We start from the raw sequence: 23055 nt of genomic DNA on the forward strand, positions 1-23055 counted from the left end.
TTATCACGGAAACAAAAATTCATCACAGGCGTTCCGATGCACGGACGGACAACCTGAAAATGCGTCCGCACTGGAGGCAAAAAGAACACAATTGCCTCCGCACCGAAAAAACAAAAGAACACAATTATTTGTTTTTAATATACAGTGCCTTCAGAAAGTATTCGCACCCCTTAACTTTTTCACATTCTGTTGAGTTTCAGCCTGAATTTAAAATGGTATAAATTGAGATTTTTTTTCACGGATCGACACACAATTATTTTTTATATCCAGTGCCTTCAGAAAGTATTCACACCCCTTGACATTCTGTTGTGTTGCAGCCTGAATTTGAAATGGTTTAAGTTGAGATTTTTTTGTGTCACTGATTGACACAAAATACTCCATAATGTCAAAGTGAAAACATGTTTTTCGAAATTTTTACAAGTTAATTAAAAATGAAAAGCTGAAATGGCTTGCATCAATAAGTATTCCACCCCTTTCCAATGACACTCCAAATTGAGCTCAGCAGCATCCAATTTCCTTTGATCATCCTTGAAATGTCTCTACAACTTAATTGAAGTCCACCTGTGGCGAATTCAATTGATTGTACATGATTTAGAAAGAAACACACCTTTTCTACATAAGGTCCCACAGTTGACAGTGTATGTCAGAGCAGAAACTCCACCATGAAGTCCGAGGAACTGTCTGTAGAACTTCGAGATAGAATTGTGCGGAGGCAGAGATCTGGGGAATGGTATGAAACAATTTCTCGAGTGTTGAAAGTTCCTAAGAGCACAGTGAGCTCCATCTTTCAGAAATGGAAAAAAATATGGAACTACCCAGACTCTTCCTAGAGCTGGCCATCCAACCAAACTGAGTAACCGGGCAAGAAGGACCGTAGTCAGGGAGGAGGTGACCAAGAACCCAATGACCACTCTGACAGAACTACAGAGTTCCTTGGCTGAGATGAGAGAACCTGCTGAAAGGACAACTGTCTCTGCAGCACTTCACAAATCTAGGCTTTAGGCACAAATGGGGGAATGGCCAGATGAAAGCCACCCCTGAAAATAATGCACATAACAGCAAGCCTGGACTTTGAAAAAGGCATGTGAACGACTCTGAGAGGATGAGGCAAAAAATTATGTGGTCTGATGAGACAAAAATTGAACTCTTTGGCCTGAATGCAAAGTGTTACATCTAGCAGAAACCGTGCACAGCTCATCACCCATCTATCACCATCCCAACCATGAAGCATGGTGGTGGCAGCATCATGCTATGGGGATGCTTTTCAGTGACAGGGACTGGGAGACTTGTAAGAATAGAGGGAACAATGAATTGAATGGAGCCAAATACAGTCAAATCCTTGAGGAGAACCTGCTTCAGAGTACAAGAGACTTCAGACTGTGGCAAATATTTATGTTCCAACAGGACAATGACCCCAAGTATACAGCCAAAAAAACACTGGAAGGGCTTCAGAACAAGAACGGGAAAGTCCTTGAGTGGCCCAGCCAAAGCCCAGACTTGAATCCCATTGAGAATCCGTGGAAAGACTTGAAGATTGCTTTTCACTAATGCTCACCATCCATCTTAACAGAGCTTGAGCAAATCTGCAAGGAAGAATGGAAGAAAATCCCCAAATTCAGTTGTACAAAGCTGATGCAGACATATCTAAGAATACTTGAAGCTGTAATCTCTGCCAATGGCGCTTCTACAAAGTATTGACTCAGGGGGTTGAATATTTACAGTGCCGATAGAGTCTAGACCCCCTTTCAAATTTCTCACCTTTTGTTGCCTTATAACCTGGAATTAAATTACATTAAATCAGACTTTTCCCACCGTTATTTATGCATCGTAACCCACAACTTCCAAGTGAAAAAAAATTATATAAATTACATTAAATTAATTAAAAACACAAAACTAGAATCCAGTATCTTCGTTAGATATGTGTTGAGTGTCCACCCCCACCCCCTGAGTTCATACTTGGTGGAAGCACATTTGACAGCAATTATAGCTGTGAATCTGTTGGGATAGGTCTCTACCATCTTTGCACACCTTGATTTGGTAATATTTGCCCATTCTTCCATTCTTCTGCACAAAACTGTTCAAGCTCAGTCAAGTTGCGTTGGGAGCATTGATGGACAGCAATTTTCAAGTCAAGCCACAGATTTTCGATTGGAATTAGGTTGGGGCTCTCACTGTGCCACTCAAGGACGTTTATCTTTTTGTTCCTTAGCCACTCCAGTGTAACTTTGGCTGTGTGCTTTAGGTCGTTGTCATGCTGAAAGTGGAACTTCCGTCCCAATTTCAGCTTTCTTGCAGAGGGCAGCAGGTTTTCCTCGAGGTTTTTCTGTATTTTGCTCCATCCATTTTCCCTTCTATCCTAACAAGTGCCCCAGTCCCTGCTGCTGCGAAACATCCCCATAACATGATGCTGCTAACACCATGCTTCACAGTAGGGATGGTGTTCTTTGGGTGATGTGCTGTGTTGGGTTTCTGCCAAACATAACGTTTTGTTTGCATTTAGGCCAAGAAGTTCCATCTTAGTTTCATCAGACCACAAAACGTTTTGCCACTTGATTTCAGAATCTCCGGAGTGGTTTTCTGCATACCTCAAACAGGACTGAAGGTGGGCTTTTTTGAGTAATGGCTTCCTTCTTGCCACCCCACCATACAGGCCAGACATGTGGAGTGCTTGGGATATTGTTGTTACATACACACAGTGACCAGTCTTTACCATAAAAGGCATGGAGCTTTTTCAGAGTTGCCATTGGCCTCTCTGATCAGTCTCCTCCTTGATTGGTCATCCAGTTTGGAGTGACGGCCTGATCTAGGCAAGATCTTCGTGGTACCATACGCTTTCCACTTCTTAATGACTGTCTTGACTCTGCTCCAAGGGATATTCAAGGCATTTCAAATATTTTTATACCCATCCCTTGATCTGTGTCTTTCCACAACTTTATCCCGGAGGTCTTTTGAAAGCTCCTTGGTGATCATGTTTGAGTCTTTGCTGTGAAATTCACTACCCAGCAGAGAAAACCTACAGGAACAGCTGATTTTATTCTGACATAATCAGGATCACTACAATTTAATACAGGCTGAGGCCAATTAACTTGGTGTGTGATTTTGAAGGTTATTGGTTTCACCTGAGCTAATTTACAATAACTATTAAAAGGGGGGTAGACACTTTATCCAACCAATATATTCTAGTTTTATATTTTTAGTTAATTTTCTGAAAATTGTAGAATTTGTTTTTCCCTTGGAAGTTGTGGGTTACGATGTATAATGAAAAGTTGAAAAAGTGATTTAATGCAATTTAATTCCAGGCAATAAGGCAACAAAAGGTGAAAAAGGGGGTGTAGACTTTCTATAGGCACTGGATGTAAATTACATATTTCTGTATTTCATTTTCAATAAATTTGTAAAAAATTCAACCACCATGTTTTCTCTTTGACATTAATGGGGTATTTTGTGTAGATCTGTGACCAAAAAAAAAAAAATCTCGATTTAATCCATTTTCAATTCAGGCTGTAACAACGATGTGAAAGAGTCGAGGGTTTGTGAATACTTTCTGGAGGCACTGTAGATTTTTTCAAATTATGATTATCTGGTTTATGAAAATAAAATAAATAGGTCGACTTGAACACTGCCTTATCACAATACCAGCTGTGGTCGGTTATCAACTTTCTGCCCAGTTGGTATCACACTTTTAGCAACTGCCTACCTGTTGTAAACAGTTCAAATGATCTGCACTTTAATGGTGAAGTTTGAATGTGCTTCAAGAGAAGCCAAGACATCAAGCTTAGTAACACTATATTCTTGTAATCCCTACATTGCAAAACACCCAAAAATCCAGGCTTACTACTCACCTACACTTTGTTCCTCTCTTCTGCCTGTATAACTGCCTCCCTAAGTCACCACAATACCACTCTTCCTGCCAGGGCTTCAAGACTGTAGTTCACTGCCAAAGTCATGTCATCTTCCATCCCTACTCACGATCTTTTCTACCTTCACCACATCCAACCCTTTTCACTTTCTCCCTGTACTCTCTATCTGCTTGTTTGTTTCCTGTATTTCCCACCCAAAGTTGGTATGGCAGTGCTCAACCCTCCAATCTTTCATTACCATGCCCTTCCGCGAGTATAGATTTTGGATTAAAAATGTATGTTTGCGTTAGTTGAGTCTCGGGAAGATAAAGCAGGGCTCGAGTCTGTTCTTTCCATTTTCTTCCTCAATCTGCATTACATTTGGTGGGCTCTTTCCTCCAATTTCTGGTCAAATATTTCTGCAGACACCCATGCAATGTTCTAGGTATACCCCTGTAGACAGCCAGACACATAATGAAGGTAAGCCAGGGAAACAGAAACATAACCAAGAAGATGAGGATTCTCTGTTTTCTACCTTACAGCAGTTCAATGTCTTCGCACCTGAGGTTCACCACACTTCGCTTTACAACATTGCTACCAAGGATTTGGCCATTGATACAATACAGGACCTCCCTTCTGAATGCCAAAAAACTTGAAAGTAGTCTTGAGCCATTCATTAAGGAAAGACTTAGTATAAAAAAATTAAAAAGTGGAGAATCACCAGCAGTTCCATTCCATATGACAATACCAAGGAAGAATGCTCCAACTTTTGAAAGTTTGTATGAAGTGGTGACCAATGGTCAAGATAAGGATAAAAGAACAGTCTTGAAAGCCAATATAAGTGTGCTACAATGCCTGATCATTGCCTATGAAGCTGGCCGCAAGGTTGATCTACAGCGTGAGCTGATGAAGGTGCCAGTATCACGAACAGAGATTAATGGGTCATTTATAACTGACACTAAATCCATGCTGGCAGACAGACTTACAGCAGACATTGATTGCCCTCAAACCATTGAATTCTGAGATATGCCATCAGGTCATTCCATGTCAAATCATCAAAGAATCTGCCGTCATCTCTCAGATTTTTGTAAAACTTTGGGAACCAATTGGGACCCATGAAAAACGGCAAGAACTCAAATATTTTTGCTAACAGCCTCTTAATTAGTGAGATACAGACTAACGAACTTTGGACTAATTAGCACGATGTTGCGAATTCAAATGGCCATATCTCTAAAAGTATAACACCTAGAGAGCTGGTTTTGGTGTCATTTTAAAGGTATTTTCATGCCCTATGAATTTGTCTGGGCAACATGTTCCTACCTCCAACCACAAAAAAGTTATCACAAAATATAAACTTCAATCATGAATCCCCAAAAAATGTATCCTTCAAATTTCCTCAAATTCATCCCAGAGGTACCTTATGATGTCAAGAAGCTTCCACATAAGTTTTGTGATGGGCACTCCAATAGTTTCTGAGATATGAGCAATAATGTACATGTACGTATGGCATATAGGTTCGAAAATCAGCATTTGTAATGTATTATACAATCATTCTAACCTAGCCATGACAGGGAACACAGGGAACGACCATCAATCGCTTTGAAGTATCATATACTTTCATTTTCAACTGGGCCTGAGGGGAAGAAACAAGTGCTGCTGTTGCTGCATTGAAGAGGAAATTGAAAGCCTTAGTCAGGTTAGTGAACACTGTGTACTTGAACTCACTTATTGATTGTATAATACATTACAAATGCTGATTTTCGAACCTACATGCCATACGTACATGTACATTATTGCTCATATCTCAAAAACTATTGGAGTGCCCATCACAAAATTTATGTGGAAGCTTCTTGACATCATAAGGTACCTCTGGGATGAATTTGAGGAAATTTGAAGGATACATTTTTTGGGGATTGAAGTTTATATTTTGTGATAACTTTTTTGTGGTTGGAGGTAGGAAAATGTTGCCCAGACAAATTCATAGGGCATGAAAATACCTTTAAAATGACACCAAAACCAGCTCTCTAGGTGTTATACTTTTAGAGATATGGCCATTTGAATTAGCGACGTCGTGCTAATTAGTCCAAAGTTCGTTAGTCTGTATCTCACTAATTAAGAGGCTGTTAGCAAAAATATTTGAGTTCTTGCCGTTTTTCATGGGTCCCAATTAGTTCCCAAAGTTTTACAAAAATCTGAGAGATGATGGCAGATTCTTTGATGATTTGACATGGAATGACCCCATCCTGTTTAGTAATAGATGGACATGCACTAGTTGACCTAGCAAACCCACTGGAGAAAATATATTTGGTGACCTTGTAGATATCTTCACAACATCAGTGTTACATGCAAGACCATCATAGCCATCATGTGCAGCCTGTGACTGCTGGTTGCATCATTTTCTGGGGGCACGGCTGTGCCGCTGATGCAGTGCCCTCTATTACCAGTACTGTGCATTGGTACTCATTTTACTAACCTCGGAAAGAATGACAGGCCGAGTCAACCCCACCTGGTGTTAATTCAACAGCAGACAGGGACTCAAAATCAAGACCCTAAGATCTCAAGCCAGTCACCTTAACCGTTAAGCCAACACCAGGCTTTAGTTTATCATACAGACGAATAGATGTTGTTTTTGACGAATATTGGGAAGAATCCATCAATATTGGTACTAGAAAGTGACACATCAAGAGCACTTGATCAATTTGGCATGTCATTGAAGGGTATGAAGTGAGTCTTCTCTGTATCTGGCAAAACTTCCTAGCTCTGCCTGAGAACAAGGCTGACTTGACAAGGATTCTATCAGAACAGCTGATAACAAAGACACCACCTGACAAGGAGATAGTTGTCGCAGGGGGATTTGCAGATGAATGGGAAGTGCATTCATCCCAGATATCCACCGATCTGTCAGATCTTACTGTGACACACAAAGAGGGTGATACACGGCTAGTGCTGCACAGCATCAACAACTTTAGCAATGTTGTGTCTGCAAGAGATACTGATGTGCTTCTACTGTTGGTGTCAAATTATCATCACTTCTCATGCCAGAATCTCCAGATGAAGTCAGGCACAGTAAATAAACCAAAGTATTGTTGCGAATTCGCACCCGCCGGCGTGCGAACGGCCACGTAACTCGAATCGCGGCACGTCGCCCACCAGACGGACAATTCTATCGTGACCCTCCGGGAATTATCGCCCGCAGCCAGTCACGGGTGGGCCTCTCGACCTCACCACAATCGTGCCAATCGGTCACCCGCGTAGGATAGGGTTGTTCGCCAAACTCGACCTACCTAAGTACCCACGCGGATGGTAGACCGGGCGATCGTACCTCGCCACAGGCCGACTCCGGACACGAACCGCTTAAGCGATGCGTTCCGTGCTATCGGGATAACCGAGCGGTGTTATCGTCGGCCTCGACGGTTCCGATTAATCATCGGGCGTTTTAAGCCCACTACGAACTAACCCTTTACGTGAAGCAAGATGGAGATTCAATTAAAGAAAAGACGAAGCGAAACGGGAAAACAGTTCAACATAATGCACATTTATTCCACGGCACACGGAGAGCACACATATACAGCCAAACAGAATGCACATATATCAAATGCAACAAAAGAAACAATGACACAGAGATACTACCGACTACGCGTACAAACGGCAGCGCTTATACGGTTTTACTTCACAGACGGCGCCGACACACATTTACTCAAAAACAAAGGAAAGAAGCCACCCTCATAGGCAAGGGGGGCAGACGGGCCCGTAGGCCAATGTGTGCGCGGGACCTGAAGGAGCGGTCAGGTCCGCGAGACCGGGGGGGTCCTACCCGCGTCCTCGTGACGAGCTGCAAATGTGGCTGCGCGGCGGTGCCCCGACTTCGTGCTCCTTCGCGGGTTTCGTTGGCACCGCTTGGAGTGGGGTGGGAACGGGGCCCCCTTTTTGCACTATCTCAGCGCGGGGGAAAGGGGGGGGATTGTTGATCCCCTGGGGGAAGGAGAATGGTTGGCTGGCTTGGGTCCCGCGACGAGCGATCCCACCGCGACCTCGTCGCTGACCGCCATCTTCCCTGCCTCGGACACGAGCTCCTTGGACTCTTCCCCCAATTCTCCTCAGCCGACTGCAGAAAACCACCTTGAGGCCTTCGCCTCCCGACTCCACTCCGCTCTCCAACCCGACTTGACTGCCTCACAACAACTCCAACCAAAAACTAACTGTCTGCGCAACAACTTCTCATTCGCCTCGCGCTCGCTGTTTTATAGGCCGGCAGGAGAAAACAATATGCAAATTTCCGGATCAGGATCTCCTCGAGGGCGGAGCCACGCTCGCCGATTGGACGGAGGAAAAGGGGCGTGAATCTCCCCTGATCCTAGAATTTGCATATCTCGATTCCAGACAGACGCGCCTGGAGGTGGGGCCAAGCCGCCCCGCGCTTCCTAATTGGACGGATCAGAAGTGGGCGTGTAGCATTCCTGATCCGAATTCTCCTCGGAAAGGCCGCTATTTGCACTCGCGGCTCGGCGCGTATCTTGTACGAGCCCAGGACAGCCCGACGCTTGGTGCTCACAGGTGGTGCGGGAATGGCCGTAGGAGGGAGGTGAAGGTGGTGGAGGGTTTCCGGCGGTGGCCGATGGCCATGGTGCCGTTTGGAATGGCGGTGATGCGATGTTTGCGGGAGCGAGTTGTGAAGGTAAAGGTCGTGGCTGTTGGCGTTGTTGTTGTTGTTGTCTGACGGTTGGAGCGTGGTTGGTTCAAAATAAAGATAGAACAGAAAAACGGCTATCTCAAAGCGTCACAGCCCAAATGAATCACATTTATTCCCTCTAAACAACGGGTTTGGGCTAACTACACAGGTACTTAAGAGATACCTCACCTACGGGACCTGAATGGTGGTTTGCGAATTTCCACAACCGTAACAGTATATCCCCATGAAGGACATCTTTGATTAGCGGCTTCCTGGGGCTGCAGCATCACACCTTCCATGCACTGACAGGATGTGATACATATTTCGTATGCAATCACGCAAAGCAATCTACCTGAAAGGTGTTCATCAAATGCCATCTCCTTCTTGCTGGCTGAAGTGATTGGCAACTTACAGAAGGGAAGATTGAAGCAGCAGAGAGGTTTGTACGTCGGATGTACAAGTTGGACCACAATGACTGTAGACATGGCTCGCTGCACCATGTTCACCAAAGCAGGCAAACCAAAAGCCATACCACCGAGGAGCAATGCTTAGCGGTTTCACATTATGCGAGTGCATTACCAAATCATGATCTGGAAGCAAGCTCACCGCCCAGATCCAGATGTGCCAACACCAGAGAGGACGGGATTGAAGTGGCAGGGGGAGAAGCTACAACCCATCCTAATGACACGAACTGAAATTCCTAAAGCCTGTCAGGAAGTTATCTGCTGTGCATGTCACACCGGATACAGAAATCTCCACTGCAGAATGAGGAAAGCCAAACTACTCTGCACTGCAGTCTGCAGATGCAGCAGATATACCAATGAGAATGCCTGTGTTAATGCCAATCCACAATAATTGTGTACATCTGAACACTGATGGAGCAGTTGTGTGTTCTCTGTATTTAAATATGCATCACATCCAGATTTGCTTGCGAAACAACAATGTCACTTGGACACGTGACTGGAAATCGTGAATAACCCATGTTATGCTAAGTGATTCAAATATTCAAATATACAGCAAGTTGTTTATGAAGTGACAAAAAAAATGAGTTGCTTTCTGAATTGCCTTGTGTTACCCGCTACATTTGTATCTGGGTGTTAAAACATGAGCAAACTTGTTTGTCTGCAGTGAAAGTATATTCCAAAACTACGTTTTTGAGGCGTTTGAATTATGCTTATTGGGGGGTTAAAAATGACAACAAAAGTTTTGCAACAAACAGATTTGTAATTCATCATAATCAGCGATTTTCAGTCCACTGTTGGACGAAAGCCTCAGCATGTTGATGCCACAGCATGTTGACGTCTCCTGCTTTGTTATTCCAATTGACTATTCCCCAATATGTTCCTCTTTCATCCCTCCATCTTAAATGGGGCCTTCCCCGTTCCTATTGTTACGAATCTGGCAGCCATTTGCACACAAACAGACAGCAGTCCCCGCAGTTCAGTTATTTCAATAAGTATGCGTTTCTAGTCAGGGTCCCGTCCTTCTGTCTAATGGGTTAATTACATGTGTGCACTACGAGTTGTAGTGTCGTGGTAGGGGCGCTTAGCAGGCAGACACGAGCGGGGGAACAGTCGAGCCCGGCTGTGGTGCACAAGCGGGAGCGCGGACGTACGTTGCCCGCAGCTCTCCTTTATTACGTACTCAATACACTCACGAGCCGTGGCGACTACGGCACCCACTACAACGCCTCAGGCGGCGCGCACTCCTTATATCCCTGGCAGACACGATGCTCACGCCGACCACTCCCCCCACCATCATGCCCTGCCCCGCAGGCCCGCAGGCTATACCACACTCCTCCCTCCTAAAACTATGATCATTAAATGATCAGCATCATAAATGTTCCAGGCGCGCACTCCTTATATCCCTGGCAGACACTTTTATAGTCAGGTTTTTTACATCTTGAATCTGCACAATGCCAACAAAACCCTTGTTTCACTCCTCCTCCCATGCTGTGGCCGAAGGGACGCTTCGCACGCCCAGTTTTCACCTCTCCGCACCATCGACGCCATTACGCACGTGTTCGGGACCACGGACGTGAGCGGGGGTTTCATCACCTCAGGGCTGGCTCCGCCTTAGCCAGATTGAGTGTTCGGCCCGACCAATGAGGGGCGACCACTAGTCACCCGACAACCCCTCGTCCAATCCGAAGGCGAGTTCCTCAGAGCGGTTCCCTCGACCCGCGGGGGAGGGGAAGGATAAGAGAAGGTGGCGAGCCATTGAGAAAGAGAGAAGAAGCAGGTGCAGATTAATCATGACATGAAGCTTGCCTGGAGCATCACCAGTAGAATTATTAATAAGCGTGTTGCTCTGATTCGGCTTGCCTTTGCTGGAAAGAGAAGAAGCCTCGTCTTCTGCTAGCGTTCTCGTCTTGCCGGCTGGCGTTCTCGTCTACACGCAGGTGCTCGTCTCGTCTGGTCCGTTCTCGTGCTGGCTGGCGTCCGTTGTGTCGTTCCTGGTCCCTGGTGCTTGGTGCGGCTATGGAGGTGTGGGTTCGAGTAGCCCCCCCCCCCATCGAACCAGCTCGTCTCGACCATACCGCAATAAAGACCGCGGCCACCATTTCTTTGTGTGTGTGTGTGTGTGTGTGTGTGTGTGTGTGTGTGTGTGTGTGTGTGTGTGTGTGTGTGTGTGTGTGTGTGTGTGTGTGTGCGTGTGGGTGTGTGTGTGCGTGGAGCCAGTCTGTTAAGTAGAATTGTTAAGTGCTTTTCGCTCACTGTACATTGCCTGCATTTCTTTTATTCGGATAACTCTGCACTCTGTGTCCCCCTCCCTTATAAATAAACCCCAATTGTTAAATGTTCCAGTTCATTGCCTATCGTTTCTACCATTGACCCAGCACGGTGTAGGCTTGAGAAATAGTGAGGCCGTTGGTGCCGTAAGTTGTCATTGGGTCCGACAGACTCTGGTAATTCCGCTTGGTTACACTGGACCGAGGTTGCTAGAGCGACCCGGTTCAACAGTCATTTGAGGGTGTGACTTCCTCGGTAATTTGATGCCGTGGGTAGTTAGGTATATTGAAATTTGGCTATTGACCCTACCCCACGCTGTCAGAGAATTGGCGATCACGGTCTTTAAGTGACCCGTGACCTTTCGGAGTTTTTTATTATTTATTTTTATACCTTGTTGAGGCTCGTATGAGAGCTACCACACAACGCACATCAAGGGGGGCATGAGACAGGAGTGGAGGGAGTGGGATGGACAAAACAGTGGGGAACAGAGACATTAGGAGATCTGTGGAAGGGAGAGGGATGGGGTGGGGAACATGGGGAATAGAAGATGGACATTACAGGGACTTTCAGGAAGGAAAGCAGGGAATTTGAAGGAGGTGGTCTTGGGTGGATTATCGGGAGTAGAAAAGATCGATGATTTGGATGGGGGATGATAAGAGGTGGTGGTGAACAGCTGTTTTGAAGCCCTGGAGGGAAGAATGGGAATGAATAGAGTGAGGGGGTTTATTCCAAAGGCGGGGAAAAAGAGGAATCAAAGAGTGAAGGTGAGCAGTGATTCGTCATTGTGGTAGTTTTACCAAGAGGGGGTTGTTGGCGGACCTTGAGCGCCCTGCGGAAATGTGGTGGGGACAAATCGCAGAGAGAGCAGAGGGGGCGAAGCTGGAGAGGAGATGGTAGAAGACAGAAAGACCACTGACCAACCTGCGGTGATTGAGTGAGAGGCCCAAAGACTCAGCCTCATTACGTGAGATGCCAATTATCCGAAATGCCTTGGTTTCTACAGCGTGAAGCTGAGAAAGGTGGGAGGCAGGAGCACCAGCCCAGAGGGGAGAGCAATACTCCATCAGGCTGCGAACAAAAGCTTTGTAAGTGGTCAGGAGCTCAGGTGGGCCGAGGAAGGACTTTGCACGACGGAGGATTCCCAGTTGGCGACTGGCTTTGGAGGCGAGGTTTGAAATCTGGCTTTCCCAGGAAAGGTCACGGCAGATAGTGAGACCCAGAAGCTTGAAAGAAAGGACTTCTTCCAGAGGATTGTTTAGAAAGTGGATGGGTGGGGGGGGGGGGGTTCGAAGCGGTCCTTTCAAAGAGACATAGTGACAGTGTGAGATTTGTCCGGATTGAAAGACATGTTCCACGTGTTGGACCAGTTTGTGATTTTATCCAGATCAGCAGTGAGCGAAGAAGCTGCTGCTTGCCGGTCTGAGGGATGACCGATGGTACGGCAGAGGGTGGAGTCATCAGCAAAGAGATATAGAGGATTTTCCAGAGAGTCGGAGAGATCATTGATGAAAACCAGAAAAAGAACAGGGCCCAGAACGCTACCTTGAGGAACTCCAGCCTGGACAGGAAGGGGGGGGGGATGAAAGAACTCCATTTAGGGCCACATGGTGACTGCGACAGGAGAGGAAGTCTGCGAGCCATGAGTGGAGATGGCCTTGAATACCATAGGAAGAGAGTTTGGTGAGCAGGGCAGGGTGCCAGACTGTGTCAAAAACACGTGATATGTCCAGGGATACGGCTCGGATTTCCTGTCTGGCATTGAGGACCTCCATCCATTGATGGGAGAGCAGAAGCAGCATATCCAGGGTAGAGTGACCTGGTCTGAAACCAAATTGATGATCAGAAATCAAGCCATTGGAGAAGAGGAAGGATTTGATGTTTGAAGCGATGATGGATTTCATAACCTTGCTGATGATTGGGAGAAGTCTGATGGATTGGGAGAAGGATTGGGAGAAGGCTGATGATTGGGAGAAGACAACAAGTGGAGTTGTCCGAGAGTCACGACCTAAATTCCGGGTGTTCGGTGGGAGAGTGCTCTACTGCTCCACCGAGTGGTCGTTTATCACCACCGAGCCCCGGCCCACAACACCTGCCATCTATAGGTCTCCATGTTGTTCCTACCAGCAAAGCAACAGTACCCGTCCTACGGGTGGGGCTCCAATTGGGTGCGGGGCTTCAATCATCAATGAGATGCGGCATCAGGTTGTCCACGATATATCGACTACCATTACAATGGACATTTTTAGGGTCAAAATTTGGCAGCAACATGATCGGAGCTCCCTTCTTGAGGCAGAGCTTGTGAGGAGGCATTCCTGAAGCACATATCGAGTTAAGGAATTTCACTGGATACTGGTGTGTGTTCTCTATGTCCATTAACTTGTCGCTACTCAAGTGGATAGATTCCGTCCCTGGGAATTGTCACAGTACAATATCATTCACCTCTTCAACCGCTTCATTCGAAGGACAGAGGATGGTTCGGCTACAAAGCCAGTTCCTGTCAGCATGCAAGGTGCTCAAGTTGCTGAATATATCAATGAGGCTCTTGACGTTTTCTCCTCGGATCAGGTAGTTCTCTTTGACTTGAACTTTGAACTCGCTGATTTCTGCATTGACGGGGAGCCTTCCCTCTCCAACTTGTAAAAGTTTCTCGGAAAATTCTTCATCTCCACTTCCTGTGTTATGCACCCGCAAGTTCTTTGTCAATCGATGCACATGGATTTGTCTCCAGACTGCTTCAGAATGGCAGCAACCGTGTCAGCGCGGTCTCCTCTTCGGATGACAGGCAGGATCTGTCTCCAGTCTCCAGAGAATATGATGATGATGACTCCAAAAGGTCGATCTGTCTCACAGATATCACGGAATGTTCGGTCCAAATCTTCGATAATACGCCGGTCGCACATGGAGACTTCATCAATGACCAACAGATGACATTGCTTGATCAACAGTCCTGTACTGTCTCGCTTGGTGATGTTGCACACCGAGTCCTCCTTGATTGATAGTGGCACTTTGCAGCGGGAGTGAAGCATACGACCATATGGGAGAAGGGTTGCTGCAATTCCAATCATAGCTGTGGCGAACGCAACTTTCTTCTCAGAGCGAATTTGAGCCAGCAGTATACAGATGAGAAATGTTTTCCCGGTACTTCCTGGAGCATCCAAACTGAACAACTGACCCCTCTCATTCCGCACCAAGTCGATGACTGCTTCATAAAACAGTTGCTGCTCCCCATTCAGCTTTGGCTGATTTTCAGTGAAGCACTCTTCCAATTCTTGCACATTGTAGTTAGTCTCTTCTTCGATGATTCTTGCCTGCTCAAGTTGCTCCGCAAGGGCCCTGTTCGGTTTAAGAAGCGGGAAGTCCTTCCCAAGATTAAGCCCATGCCGCTGAACAACCATTTTGATCTGCAGGAGGGTGGTATGCACTGCAGCTTCTGTTGGCTCCAGCAGGTTGTGCTTGTGAAGAATATCTTCCATCAGTATCCCCTTGTGGCGGTTCCAAAAATCCAACTGATTCATAGGCCGCACAAAGATCAGGATGTGTGCAAAAACCTCACACAGTGCAGAGCCAAATCTGATGGAGGCAGCTTCTTCTATTGATCGGTCGATTTCAGCGTCATCATCCAGGAGGCCCCTGGCAAGGCAAGCAGCTTGATAGGTGGAATACTCACCCCCATTGTACGTTCGCAGATTTCTGAAGGAAGTTGGTGCGGCCATCACGTAAAGCAACATCCGCTGATAGAAGAGCTCGCTCGACCTCGCACTCAGATTTATGACTGGAATCCTTCCAATCATGCCTGAGCAGGCCTGGTTGGCATCATCACTACTGCGGTCCAGTTTCGTCACATGAGCCTGCTTCTTCCAGGTGTTCTGCACCCATCTAAAGTGCTTGAATCCATCACGGGATGTGATCTTCACATCAGTATTCTGGTTCAGCTTGAAGAACTCTGTGAGCTTTGTTTTCGGTTGACCATTGTTGACAATGCCATGCAGATCATCTGGTTGGAACAGGATGAGTTGCTCATCTTCCAAGTGAATTGGGAGCTTCTGCACGGCAGACTTCATTTGCTGGATGGGGAACTCTTACAGTCACCAGCAAGCTTCAGATGCACTGATGTATCTCGCATCCACAAAACGCTCTATTTCGACATTAGTGATATCTTTTTCTTCTCCATTGGCCAGCTTTATGAAAACGCGGTCGCTGCCCTTGGTCAAATATTTGTAGATATACTTGACACTGGACACCGAGTTAAGAACCTCGACGTTTATGTGGGCGTTGTATTTCAAGGACAGCAGCGAATTGAAGGGCACAATCCATTCGTTATTGACCTTGATATCCTGTCCTCGCACCTTCTTCTTGTGTGTCTGGCCACCTTGTGCTGGAGAATGGTGTCAACAGACTGGGTATGTATAGTCCGTTACCATGGTATGCTCTACACAGTGTTTTGCGAAGTCCTTGTCACAATTCCATGCTTCCCTATATCGAGACATGCAAGGTGAACTCTGGTTTAGAGCACCACACGGACCGTGGATATTGTTGCATGTGATTATCTCATGTAGTTTTGGGTTGATATTCAGATAAGGAAACTTGGCTGACATGATTCTATCAATGTCCTTGGGTTCTCGTGGCTTGTCTTCGTCAGCAAGTATCAGCAGGATGTGGCAGTGTGGAAATCCACGCTTCTGATCCTCCTTAATGCCGAAGTAGGCCACCACTTTGCCCAGCATTCCACACTTCAGACCCACTATGAGAGATTTAAGCTTGATATGGAAGACGCGTTCCGTAAGGTCAGGCCGGTCACAGGGCTGCTCACCTGGGAACAGCGAGTTCGTGATCCCTGGCCACTGTGGGTTTGCAAGTAAATGTCACGAAGAGATCAGGTTTACCAAGAGATCGGACGATGGCTATAGCATCTTGAAAGGCTTCAGCGTACCATCGATGAGAGCCATAGATTGATGGTGGTAGGATGATCTTTGTTCCAGCCTGCATCTCTTCTTGGTTATCTATAGCATCCATCAGGCCTTGGTACTTCTCTGCACGGATCGTCTTCTGATTGTTCCTTACCTCCCGAAGTCGTGAAGCTTCAGCCTTAGCATATTGATCACATGCGTACTGCTGAGTAAGTCGGCGACACCTCATGACTTGATTGAAATGTTCATCTCTGATCTGAAGGCGGAACCTTGCGAACTAATTTGGCGATATAGTTCCTCGTCCTTTTGCATGGGGTATGTCGATCTTCAATCCTTCTTCAGCATGGGGGAACATCAGCACATAGTGAAGAGGATCGTAGCTCTGGTGCAGCTCCGTGTTGGATTGCAGTCTACCTGCGCATTTATGGAGGATGACGTTCAAATGGTCGACATGCTCACCAGGTATGATGACTGACACCTCACTTGCCTGCAGGAGGTTGTGGCGTCGAACATGCTCACCTGAAGGGCGTTTTCTTGCATCCAATACCATGGTGATGTTGTCTGCTTCCATCAACTCAAGGGCACACTTTAGAGACTGGATGTAGGGATTGTTCTGACACAGCCAGTCTTGGAGAGTCTTCAGGATGTCAATATTATTGTTGAGCTCTTCATTAAATCACAGTCGGTTTTTCAGTTCGTCACTGTCGTGGAACCATATTTGAGTGAACGTCGGATGCGATTGATCATTTTCTGGCTGAAGTGGCCCAATGCGATGGAAGACTTTACCTTGAAGCTTCACCATGGGGCTGAATCCTGGCATGAAGTGCTCATTGATGCCAATCGATGCCATGGCCAAGGCATTGTTGAAGTAGTGCATCTTCTCAATAAACTCCTTTTGGCTGAACAGGACTTGAAAATCTTCAGGGTAGGTATCGAGGAGATCAATTGCAACTTTGTCAGACTCTCAGCAAAATCCAGGTCATTTGCTTTCCAGCAGTAGGCCTTGCAGAAGGGGCACGTACACCCTGTATCGTACAGACTTGGCAGCTTGTGATCTTGCTGCTTTGCTGGGTAGTAGGCTTCTTTGAAGTGCTTGACATCAAACACAGCTCCAATCCTCCTATTTTTAGTTAGAGCCACTTGAAGCTGGACTTTCCTAGCACTCTGGTTTGCAAGTGTGTTACGGTCTTGTCCACCAGCTCTGTATTCAGCAGAATGCCTGCGAGTCTGGTGTGTAGCTGTGTTATGCTCTTGTTCACAAGCTCTGTATTCAGCGGACTGCCTGTGAGTCTGGTGTGCAGCTGTGTCATGCTCTTATTCCTGTTTCCGATAGTCCTCGTCCAGTTTAGCCTGCTTTCTTGCTACAGCTTTTTTTGATGTTTTCGTTAACGAAGATTTGCATTTTACCGATTCGCTGTGTTCACGGTTTCAATGTGTACACGGTTTCAATTATGCTGTCTGGTGTGCAGCTGTGTCACGCTCTTGTTCCTGTTTCAGATAGTCCCCATGCAGTCTAGCCTGCTGATTCGCTGTGTTCACGGTTGCAATTATACGGTGGTTATGACGTCAAGGCTGGAGACCAAAGCTGAAATTTGAAGAAAGAAAAATAATATGCCTATTTTACTCCAAGGGGTCCCAGGATTACACACCCAAAAATGGTTGCGATCGGTTCAGCCGTTTTCGCGGTACCTGGGAACAGACAGACGGACGGACATTTGGTGAATTATAGTAAGAAGATGGTTGTCCACCTGTTACATTCATCACCTGTAATGTACCAAAGCATACCGACCGCATCAAAGTCTGCACTCATTAAAGGGGTCTATGGGGGGGGGGGTTTACCACCCAAAATTGGTATTTGCTCTCTTCTCCGAAACTACACACACAATTTTAATGGAATTTGACCACAACCTTCATCTCCTGTAATGTATCAAAGTTTGTTCACGGCATTAAAAAAAACGTTATATATATTTTAAATCAGGGTAAGGGGGGGGGGGTCTGCGGGGGGTTTGAGTGACTGTTGCTCCTGATCCAGATGCGGTCCAGATCCAGATCAGGTTACGTGATCCTATTTGTTGTTGATAACACCCAGATCTCTGCCCCATAGATGAGAGAGTAATACAGTGATTGAAAACTTTCCTTTGCAGACATATTGGTAAGCTACCTCTCATATTATTGAGTTTTACATATTGTCTCCATCCAAGTTTGATTCTTCTCTTTATTTCTTGTTCTGGATTCTTTTCCTTGAGGCTAAAACCTTTGCCTTAGGTATATGCATTCTTCTACATCTTCTATTTGGGTTCCATTTATTATGATTTCTCCATGACGTACAAGGGGGGTTATTACTACTTTGGTTTTTGACATGTTCATCTTCAGCCCAAACTTCAGTGAGTTCCCTGAGGATGGTTTCAATTTTCTCTAAGCTTTCTTCTATAACAACAATTTCATCTCCAACTCTTAGATCGTTAAACTTTTCTCCCCTTTATCTTCCCACTCCACTTAAGATTTTAATTAGTATCTAACAAAAATTCCTCTTGCTCTTTTTACGAAAAACTTTTACAAATCCATCCAGTCTTGATTATATATTATAATCTTGATTATAGCAATTCTCCAAGGTTTGAACTTTATATAGTATCCAGAGAAAAAAGTGGGATGTAGGTGTCTCCTGAACTTACTGAGGGAAGCCTCTTTATAAACCTCTCAGATGCAGCTCATATCCTACTTTATTTTAACCACCTCCTCTTTTTTGTATATACTCACTTAATGCTTTGTTATTATTTATCATGACAGTAACTCGGCTGTAAGAATATCGATGATCATTTGCTTACAATCTTCAGTCGTTTGTGCTTTTTATACAATTATCAGCCTCATCTTCATGGGGGTCAAGGAGGAAGATGGAAGAATGGAAGGCACATTTGAAGTCAAAAAGAAAAAGCAAACCAGTTACAATGATTTCATGTAAATATACTATATACACAAATAATAATAAAAAAACAAAACGTACTGAAGTAGTGGGATCCTCCATGGCCTGTACGAAGGCGCAGGACTCACTTGTACATGAGCGCACAGTCTCAGTTCGACCTTCACGAAACAATCGTGTCATTGATGCCTCGTAGGTCAAGCAAAAACTTCCTTTGTCCTGCAAAGGAAACAAGCAATCAAATAATGGTAAAGTCGATGTTTATGAAGGTTTATAGGTTTATCTTGAAGAATTCCAAATGAAGTCAGTTCGTATTTTGATCAATCTCCGATGCAACGTTCACGTACCCTGTACTGTGCCAGTTGCAGCGCAAGCTGGATAAATGCATCTGGACTGGTTTTGCACTTCTTTACTCTGCCCTTCCCAAACTCTCTGAATGGGAATGTGTGGAAGTCCACATCGGCGGCGAGGGCTCGGGCCTCCGCCAATGACTGTGCGATGGCCGACACGCACTGTGAAGGAATGCATACGGTACAACGTATTTAGGATCTCATGGAGCACAAGGTAAAGGTGATACTTGGTCAACAAACTATTATGACAAAGGGAAGAGAGAATAGGAGTAAAGAAGGAAGAGCGATAAAGTCATCGTTGTAAGGTTTATGTCTAATGACATGGTGCTTTTCGCAAAAGTCAACAGAGAAAAGGAACTTACATTCTGAGGGATAAGCCACTGCAGACGCTGTGGTGGAGAGAGAGACCCAGAAGGCAGGGAACCATGACAATTTCCATCATTGGTGTAGCCAAAGAGCACAGCATCCATGGCCAAAATGTACTATGGGGCAGGAGAAATGAAAAACAAGAAAGGAAAGTAAAAGCAAGGCAAAAAAAAAAAAATCGCACTCCATCAAACTGTTGTTATCTTGGCCACCGAAGGTGGACGGAGGTTATGTTTTCACCCCTGTCTTGTTTGTCTGTGAGCAGGATACGTCAAAAAGTCATGGACGGATTCAGACAAAATTTGGTGGAGAAGTTGGGTGTGTGACAAGGATGCAGTGATTAGATTTTGGTGAAGATCCGGATCCAGATACGAGAAAATATTTTTTAATATTGCAAGTGATTCTTCACTATTGAGAGGATAGGGCCCAAAATGATAATACAGCATGATATCTCAAAGTTGTGGACAGATTTGGACAAATCTTGGTGGACTGGTTGGGTGTGTGACTGGGAAGAATTAATTAGATTTTGGTGAAGATCCAGATGCAGATCCAGCCTATCAGGGGCATACAAAACGTAAACTGTTCAGCCTAGTGGAGGTATGCACTCTCCTGATTTTGCTGAAGATCAGGATAAGATAATTCTTTTAATTGTTGAAGTGATTCTTCACAATTGAGGAATAGGGCCAAAAACGATAAAGAGCATGATATTTCAAAATGTTATGGACGGATTCGGACAGAGAGGTTGGATGTGTGATGAGGACTTGGACCTTTGGGTCACAGGAATCAAAACGGGGGAAAAAAAATTTAAACTCAAACTTTGATATTGGGTCAATCCTGATGGAACTTCATGTAATCTTTCAACTTTGCTTTAGGTGGGAAATGTAGGGAGTTTCGATGGTGCTCCATCAACTACACTCGAGTTTACCCTCGCCAGAGGAGAGGGTATTGCATTTGGGTTCGTTTATTCGTTTTCCCGCACAGAACGTGAGTGTGTATGAATTACATTAGACCCTTTAGAACCCTCAGATCTCAGACCTTTATAACTTTTACCACCATGAGACCCATTAAGACCAGGAAGACCCCAAGGACCACAAAGACTGTAAGACCCCTAAGAACCCTTAGAACCTGAAGACCCTTTGAAACCCCAAAGACCCTTTATAACCCGAAGACCATTTAAGACCAATTAGAACCCTAACACCCTTTGGAAACCTAAAACCCTCTAAGCCCCTAAAACCCTCAAGAACCCGAAGACCCTAGAGATCCCCAAGACCCTATCGACATTTAAGACACTCTTAGACCTCTAAAACCCATTTCGACCTCTCACATCCTTCAGATCCCGAACACATTTGAGACCCCAAGGACCCTTTAAGACCTTATAGACCCTGATACACCCTTTAGAACCCTTCAACCTCAAAGAGCCTTTAAACCTGAATATCCTTACACCATTATTACCCTTTAGACCTTCACACCTTCACATCTTTTCAGATATTTTAATAGCCTGTAGACCGCTTTGACCTTTAAAACTAAACTTAGACCTTTCATTTGCAATCAACGACCTTTCATTTAGTCCATCCTTTCATTTATTTGCCACACAAAATACACCACACAAAACAAGTCGTGACGAGGGTCTGCAATCTCTGATTGCTCTTTCTTGTTACATTGTATTTCATTGATCAATCGCATGTATACGGTTTTGTTTGACCAATCAAGTTTTCCGTGAAAAAAAAAGTTTTATATCATTACTCAAGTGTTAGATTTTTTTAACAATTTCTAAAAAATGTGCAACTTTTGACAAAAAGGACAAGTATATTTGACATTACAATCCATTAATACATATTTTGATGTGAGATTTACATGTCACTTGGAAGTTGTGAATGAAACTTAAAAATTAAGCCTTTTTTGAGCGTTTGTCCCAAAGCCTAGAGATGATTACGAGGAGATCTGACAGATGTTGAAGGTGATGAAGCGACAAAATAAATACAGGAGGGTTTTTTCATCAGAATGGACCCCGAAGGTGATAGTGATCCTGGATTTAAGTAGTTTCACGAGAAGGGGGTTGATGGTGGATGTTTATTCATTCCTCACTCCATAACCATCTTCATCCCCAAAAATGTAAAAGAAAAACACCATTACAATGTTCCTGTTGCTGACACACTATTTTCCTCCTCATGCCTCCTTTTCCCCCAACACCAACCAATACCTCCCAATCCAATGAAATTGGTCGAGCCAAGATTAGTCGTGTGAGCAACTGATCTACTCACACACAGGACTGGACACAAGCGAGTTTTGCTGAGTGACTTTCTGACTGGGCCTCAAAACAATGGAAACAGATGTTCCAACAAATACAATTCCCTCATTCGTGCACAGAACGTGGATACTCAATTGCATTGATGTTGGGACAGCAACTGTGCTGCTAATGTGGTGCCTGCTCTATGTCTCGGCAGGAATTTGCAATTTGTTCAGGGTGCCGGTGATAACCGTGGAATCTTCATCACCCACCATATAAAACTAGAACACATTACTCCGTGCAGTCTTGAGAAAAAAAGACATGGGGAAAGGTATTTTCAACTCTTGCTTTGTGTTTCTGAGCATGATCTATATTAGCTTTGTTCATCAAAGTTGAATAACAGGTGCGATGGCAATCATACAAAGCTGATGGGGCAAAAGGAACAGTCCAGGTATGAACGTTCTGCCATGGAGAAACTGACTATTTCAGAACGATCGTTGAGAAAAAGATGCACTAAGCTAAGCAAACATCTTTTGGACAAAGTTGGCTCTTTTGTGACATCACTAGGAGCCACCATTTTGTCTGAATGTCGCTATTACTCCGTCCTCAGAACGAACGGCAAATTTGATTGCTCAAGATGGCGTAAATTTTTTGCCAAAGTACTGCTATACCGAAGGTTTTTAGAAGTGCAAACAAGGCGATTTGTGTTCTACAGTTGTTAAATATATAGTTAAATTGAAATTTTATATTTGATCACAATCTTGTTATTTGTTTGTTTGTTTGTTTGTTTGTTACGTCCTGATCCATTCAGTGTATTAGCTCTTCCACAAGCCTCAATTATGTATACAAAAAAACCCCCAAAAACAAAAGGGCACTTGGTAGAGCACATACCTCCGCCACGCAATGCCTGATCCAAAAGACCATATCAGGCCCAACACTTTTTTGAAATATTGTGCTATATATCGTTTTTGGCCCTATCTCTCAAGGGTGAAGAATCACTATAAAAATTCCAATAGTCGGATCCGGATCTGGATCTTCACCAAAATCT

General features: G+C 44.9%; 1 protein-coding gene across 2 annotated transcripts in view; it reads right to left on the reverse strand.

The window, feature by feature from the left end:
- The window catches only part of LOC147013418 (carnitine O-palmitoyltransferase 1, liver isoform-like), a 63065-nt gene that overhangs the window by 10781 nt on the left and 29229 nt on the right, over positions 1-23055 (reverse strand). For both annotated transcript variants that reach the window (XM_085855225.1, XM_085855226.1), the window contains 3 exons: positions 19777-19896; positions 19412-19576; positions 19149-19283 (listed from right to left, as the gene is read on the reverse strand). In XM_085855225.1, coding sequence (XP_085711351.1) covers positions 19149-19283; positions 19412-19576; positions 19777-19896 — 420 coding nt within the window. The remainder of the gene's footprint in view (positions 1-19148; positions 19284-19411; positions 19577-19776; positions 19897-23055) is intronic.

This window comes from Eptatretus burgeri, chromosome 14 (genome assembly GCF_056783735.1).
Source record: "Eptatretus burgeri isolate ZD-2024b chromosome 14, Ebu_testis_v1, whole genome shotgun sequence".
NCBI classification, from domain to species: Eukaryota; Metazoa; Chordata; class Myxini; order Myxiniformes; family Myxinidae; genus Eptatretus; species Eptatretus burgeri.